Source organism: Dendroctonus ponderosae, unplaced genomic scaffold (assembly GCF_020466585.1).
Source record: "Dendroctonus ponderosae isolate FM_Combo_2020 unplaced genomic scaffold, Dpon_F_20191213v2 Dpon_F_20191213_7, whole genome shotgun sequence".
Lineage (NCBI taxonomy): Eukaryota > Metazoa > Arthropoda > Insecta > Coleoptera > Curculionidae > Dendroctonus > Dendroctonus ponderosae.
This window is the reverse complement of record NW_026018916.1, coordinates 1,816,652-1,822,880: the sequence shown is the minus strand read 5'-3', so window position 1 is coordinate 1,822,880 and position 6,229 is coordinate 1,816,652. Positions and strand designations below refer to the sequence as shown.

At 38.5% G+C, this 6,229-nt stretch overlaps 1 protein-coding gene across 5 annotated transcripts in view; it reads right to left on the bottom strand.

The window, feature by feature from the left end:
• LOC109540149 (lachesin) overlaps positions 1-6,229 on the bottom strand; it is a 49,142-nt gene that overhangs the window by 5,737 nt on the left and 37,176 nt on the right. For all 5 annotated transcript variants that reach the window (XM_048668671.1, XM_048668670.1, XM_048668673.1 and 2 more), the window contains 3 exons: positions 5,241-5,411; positions 4,031-4,159; positions 1,308-1,446 (listed from right to left, as the gene is read on the bottom strand). In XM_048668671.1, the coding sequence (XP_048524628.1) occupies positions 1,308-1,446; positions 4,031-4,159; positions 5,241-5,411 (439 nt within the window). The remainder of the gene's footprint in view (positions 1-1,307; positions 1,447-4,030; positions 4,160-5,240; positions 5,412-6,229) is intronic.

Genomic DNA, 6,229 nt, shown 5'->3' with positions numbered 1-6,229 from the left:
GCCCGATATTTCGAAAAAGATAAATTTTTTGAAGAACTTTGACCATCAATTGCAGAGGAGCCAGACATTTTTTGTTAATAAAAGTTAGGTCAGATTCTCTTCTTTTGGTCCAAAGAATATCGCAGTACCCTTTTGATCATGAGCTTACGGGACATTCTGTATAGTAGCAATCGCAGGAGACTTGTTTCAGCTCATTTTGCGCTAATCGGGAGACTAAAATTGTAGTTACTCTCATCACTTTATGGCTACTGCTGTTGTTATTAGCCACACATTTTGCAGTTTCATAAAAATTCATAAATGAGAGTCAAAACATTGTCACATAACTTTGTCTTGCCCTGAGCATTCTCTAGAACAAGAAACATTAGATGTATCCCGACAGCGTTCAGCCACCCCGTACCTAAAATAAAGTCTTTGAAATTGAATACATATTGAATTTTTTAAAAATTTTAATTAGTGGATTCACCTTACAGAACTCGATGACTGATAAAGAATAAAAAGAAAGTACAAGAATAAAAACCGCGTTTTTGAAGGACTGATACCTGACCTTATTCTCTTTGTAATATGGAGCAAATTGATCACACTGTCATCGATCGCTTGCTTCGGCTTATTTAAAGGACATAAATCAATCAAACTTATTATAGCCTTCCATGCCCGCTCTAACTCTAAACAGACAACGGGGGAATTATTCATGAACCCCATTTAGACACTTATGCAACTTCCTGGCATATTATTAGGAAGTACATTGTTAGCGCGGGCTGAAGATTTGGCTTTGTTGCCCTTTGAATCGCAATTTGTCCTAATATGGTCCCAATTCGAGTTGAACTATTGAGCTGATAAAGCAAACAACAAACAGAATTAGTGACACCAAAAAAAAATTACAAACTATTGAATAGGCCGCATGCAATGGAATATGCCAGAATAAAGGTGTCTGCTAATGGAAATGTTATCGATTGACCCGCAGTAATAAAATAGTCGTTTGTAGTCCATGACAAAAAGTTTATTAAATTCGCTGCCATTTTTCATTAGAATCCTGTTCTTTGTACTACGCTATCTTTACAAAGGCGGCTTCTTCAAATACGAATAATTAATAAAGTTGCACTGTCAAGGCATTTAAAAGCAGACGCAGAAAAACATAAAACCCTTGTAGCGAAATAGACGGCTAATTTTTCTGGGGCGAATTTATTGGCCCGTTTTATACGGAACTAAAAATTTCATGACGATCTAAGGAATTTAAATCCGTCTAATTTCTAAGAACGAAGGAAATATTTAATAAAAAAATGCACAATAAGACGAAAGTCTTGGCTTACCCATTTAGGAGCATATCGCTTCGGTTTTTCACCCAATAGTTTATTGTATTGGGAAAAGCTTCCACATAGCATTCGAGTTGAACGTCGGTTTGGACTGGGGCTCCCAGAAGCTGATTTGGGACTTTAATCGTCGGTGGAACTGAAAAAGAACAATGAACAAGAACGTTAATCCTAATAACCTCCATTGCTCAGCAATTTTATTTTCGAAGTAGTCATAAAAAGCGGCAATCAGGGCCGTTAGTTATTATGGAGAACATGGAAACCATAATAAGCGCCAGCTATAAAAATTGTTAAAAATGCAAATTATTGCCCGATTCAAGCATTCATTAGTTCTCCTTAAGGGACCATAAATCTGGAAGATGACGCCTAATTTCATTATCGATGCCTTGATGTTATGCGATGTATATTGTCAACGTATTTTTAGAGCCTCATCATATATTCTGAGGGTGTTTTCAAATTAAATCAATTGCAATTTAATGCCGCGGCAAAATGTCCTTGATGTTTCGTCGAAACGCCGACAGACGATCAATTTTTTTGACGCGTCATAAGGACATTTCGAATTTCTGATTATTGGCTTTTTAAGACACAAACCCCCGAACAAATAACCCCCGAGCTTATTAATTATTGCGTTAATTAAATCCGGAACTGGGTTTGACGCACTAATTAAGTAGATTTGACTCACTAATGAGCTTGGTGCAAATTGCAATTTTTTTTCCAATTTCAACTGAACCTGAAGTTGGTGGGGCTTTTAGCAAAATCCTCGATGTTGAGTGCAAAATGTTTACTGAATCCCGGTATAAACCGCTCATTAGCTATGCTAGATAAGGGCTAAGTATCGTGCATGAAAACCATAATAATATTAATAAAAGCAAATGGGGCAAGGAACGTTTATCGAGTTAAATAATTGCGGTACTTTATTTGAATTATTGTTCACTCACTTCCTGCCTTTACAATGGAATTAAATAAAGTCCGTGGATGACTGGAAGTGGTTCTTGACGGTGGTATCGACGGCGAGAATGTTTATCGCAGTTGCGAACGAAACGTCGGGAGTCTGGCCCACGGCTTATAAGCCCGATAAACTTTTCAAGCGACAATGGAATTATAAACGAGTAGAACAAGGCTCAAAAATACCAAAATCCGCAATGATGACGTCAAAAGTCATATGAAAGCGAGCTTATTAAATGCTTGAATTGATCCAGGAGTTATTCTCGTCGTCGTTAGTAACCAAGTGAACTTTGCGAAAGTTTCCCGTATTATCCTTTATTAAAGCCTTGAACCTAACGAGGAAGTTCCCGGAAATAAAGTACAGTAATTAGCGGAGAAGTGTTCTGAAGTTTCACCTGCACACGAGGAAAATATCTCTTTGGAGCTACCGCGTTGAATTTCCGGTTCTTTTATAATTCACCAGTCAAAGTGCATTCTTTTCTCGCGCTCTGCTGGTGACAATTAATGCAACTCGCAGGTGAAAAATAAGGTTTGAGCAGGAAAAGGGCGCGAGTAAATCTGGCCTAAATTGAAAATTGCAATCCCCTAATTTATGGCCTGTAACAGCGCGTAATAAAAAATGATTAAGAGCCTGTTTGCTTTGTTTCTAATTTATGTTCAAGGCATTGCTTAAACTGGATTTATTCGGCCGTTTTGTTGTAGATGTATGAACGAGAATTAGGCTTGCAGTTGTCGGGCACGATCGCGATGAATTCCACAGAAACAGGAAAGTTTGAACGCGAATTCAAGCCGGTTATTAGCGGTCTTTCTACTCACTGGAGAGTCTATTCTGCCGAAATTTTCAACCGGAAATTTATCGCAGGGCCAATAAAATTAACAAAGTTTAATGAGTTTTGGTTGCGGTCTAACGTTGTGTATTTCACTTAATCTTTATAAGCCAGCAATTAACCCGATTTATTTGCTTTAATAAGCCACACTTTTCTAGGGCAGTTTGGGTGTTTGATGCATACGAACAATTCCTAATTATCGGTTGCGCCCCCAAGTTTGCTGAGTATAATTCGCCAAAACTGGGCCTCTAATTAAATCTCTAAGCTCCACTCGGAATGGGTATTATAAAGGAACTCGGACAAGTCGGATATAAACTCCCAAACTTGACCGGCCACCGAAGAGTTAACGTCTGTTGGCAATTTGATGCCGAATCACCTAATTATTAGTTTAGTTCAATTCTGAAGTGTTTTAACTAGCACATGGTTGCAGTTTTTTGCGCAAATTGCCTGTAAATGCATGACAATTTCCGCGATTTATCTCAATACATATCAGCTGGTGCCAAAAACCGCACACCATTAGTTAATTAGTAGTCCAGCACTGTTTCTATGATTTATTATATCACTCGGGTCTATAAAGGGAACTCGCACGAAATCCGAACACATCCATTGATATGACGGCTGTTTGGATTGTATTTTGTGTCGGCTAACAGGATGTGGTTTACAAATTACAAGACACAAGCTTGTAAATTAACAGCACATTTCTGTTCAAGTTCAAGATGGATTGCTGTTAATGCTTTCACATCGGAAATGTGGGTGCAGAATGCAGTTTCAAATCCGCTGATATTTTCTGTTTTGATATCCGGTTCAGACCTGGAGTGAAACTCTTTAATTGTCTAAAAATGGCAGTAGATTCGACCCTGTATTCCGGTCTTCGTGAAGACTATTTGGCGACTGGATAGGATTTTAAAAAGTCAGATTTTCAGTTTAGTTTCGTGTAAAAGCCATACTTACAGTTAACGTATAAGGAGACTCGCTTGCTCACAGCTGGTGGAACATCGTTGCTGGCTATGCAGAGATAAGAACCCATTTGGATTCTGTCGACTTTCCAGAAGGCAAGGTTGCTTCCTCTGAAGTTGTCAGCTGGAAAATCAGCCCCAATAACATTAAAATATCTAGCATCTTTGTTGATAAACCGTGCCTAATCACGTCTTTTTTTGCTTTCAAAACGCTTTTTGCCCACAGGTTTAGTCATTATGAAAAGTCCTTTCGTACTCACATTCATGAACGGATGTTCCGCATTTTTAACGAATTTCAACGATTTCAGAGTTTTTAAATTGCAAAAGTTTTATTAACGCCCTGCTCGTCTAAAGCGAATTTGAGAGCTCAGGAAAGTCGCTTGAAAACGGTCAAAGATGGGCAAATGCCAGTAGAAACGATTAGAATTGCGTACTCCAAAGTGCTTTCAATTCATATATTTTATGCGCAATTTAATATGAGAAAAAAGCAGCAAAAACCCTTACAAAACGACAGCAAATCCTCTGAAGAAAGTCATCAGCAGCCAAACATTCGCAACAAGTAAAACTCCTGGCGAAATTGCTTCAGTTCTGAACTTCTACTCTAGATTTTATGTTATATAAAAGACTCTTTCCAGTCTGGGCGCTAAATAGCGCGCGAGTTGATATCACCTGAAGGATTACCCAGAAGGAAAACGGCGTTAGTATAGTTTCAGCTCTCTTATAATATATGCAAACGATACTTACGGCGTCGAGAGGCAAATTTGCCCGTGTGACGCCAAAAGTAACAATGATATTACCGTCCAAAGTAAACGACATTACGCGTTCCAATTTACTTTATGTAAAATGGATAATCCTCCGCCAACATTCATCCACATCGCATCCAGAGCAAGCGGCGGGCAATTATCTAGTATTTTGCTAAACCAGCAACTCAAAAAAGCCTCTCGGTCAGTTTATGATTAAATTGACTCGAGAACTTGGCAAACGGATGCGAATTTGATCGGATCTGGGGCAGCAAATGAAAACATCATACCTTCGAAAGTAACCGAAAAAGTTGCCATTTTGATCCGAACTCGCAGCCGAAAATAAACCGGGAATATCGACGTAATTTAAGTCGGTCTGTTGCTGCCAAGCTACATGCGAGCTGATAACATCAAAATTCGCGAGACTTTCCGGGAAATAAAACCATTCAGTCCAAGCCAGCTCACCTTTGGTGAAGTTGTGCAAACTCCTTCGGATGAAAATCGGGTGGCCGTCTTCCTGCTTCCAAAGCACCCGTGGGGGAGGATGACCGGACGCCTTGCACCACAAGGTGGCGTTTTCCCCTTCTAATGTTGAAATATCCCCACTGGTGTCGTTATTCAGAATATCCGGAGGAACTAAACAGAAAAACTTGCCAGTATAATTGCGACCAGTTTTTTCTATAGGGGAGGAAATTTGTGGGTTTTTGCCCAAGCAAATCGGTATCAGAAGGCCACAATTGATCGCGAAAGGCTTTTTATTTGCGAACAGCCACACGTCTGCGTACATGACGAGAATAAAGTGCAAGAACATGTATTCGAGCTTTCCTACATTAATGATGTCCGCTTTGGAACATTTTTATCTAGACGGGGTATCGACAGTTTTTGATTTACGACTCCTTTGAACGGCTAACGAATCCAACAAGCTTTGCCCATTATTGTTTAAATTCATTCGCTTTGAGTTCAACGGTTTTTTTACTAACTTCTTTTTGGGTATTTTGCCTCAAAAATGTTTGTCTTTAAAAGACAGAATTTCCTCACGTCTTTTATTACAGATTGATAAATAGGGCTCCTATTTCGCAATAAGAACGAATTGTTTATCAAAAAGTAATCAAGAACTATCACCTAGAGGGTATCCTGCGACACACTTAGGCTCAAGCTGTAAGAGAAAATTCCAATTAGTAGAGAAATTAATTTGAAAAATTACCTTGACGTTTCGATAGCTATTTTCTGCTATCGTTATCAAACGATCCTAAATGAACCTAAAAAAGAGTATGTTAATAAATTGTGTAACAATAGTAGGAATTGAATTGAATTCCCACGAACAAAACAAAATCAAAATAAACCTATTACGAACCTTTCCATTCCATTTATTCCTGGACTTTCAGATCAAATTAAACGAGTAGGTAAAAAATTTAATATTAGGACTATCTTCAAAACTGAAAATACAATTAGAA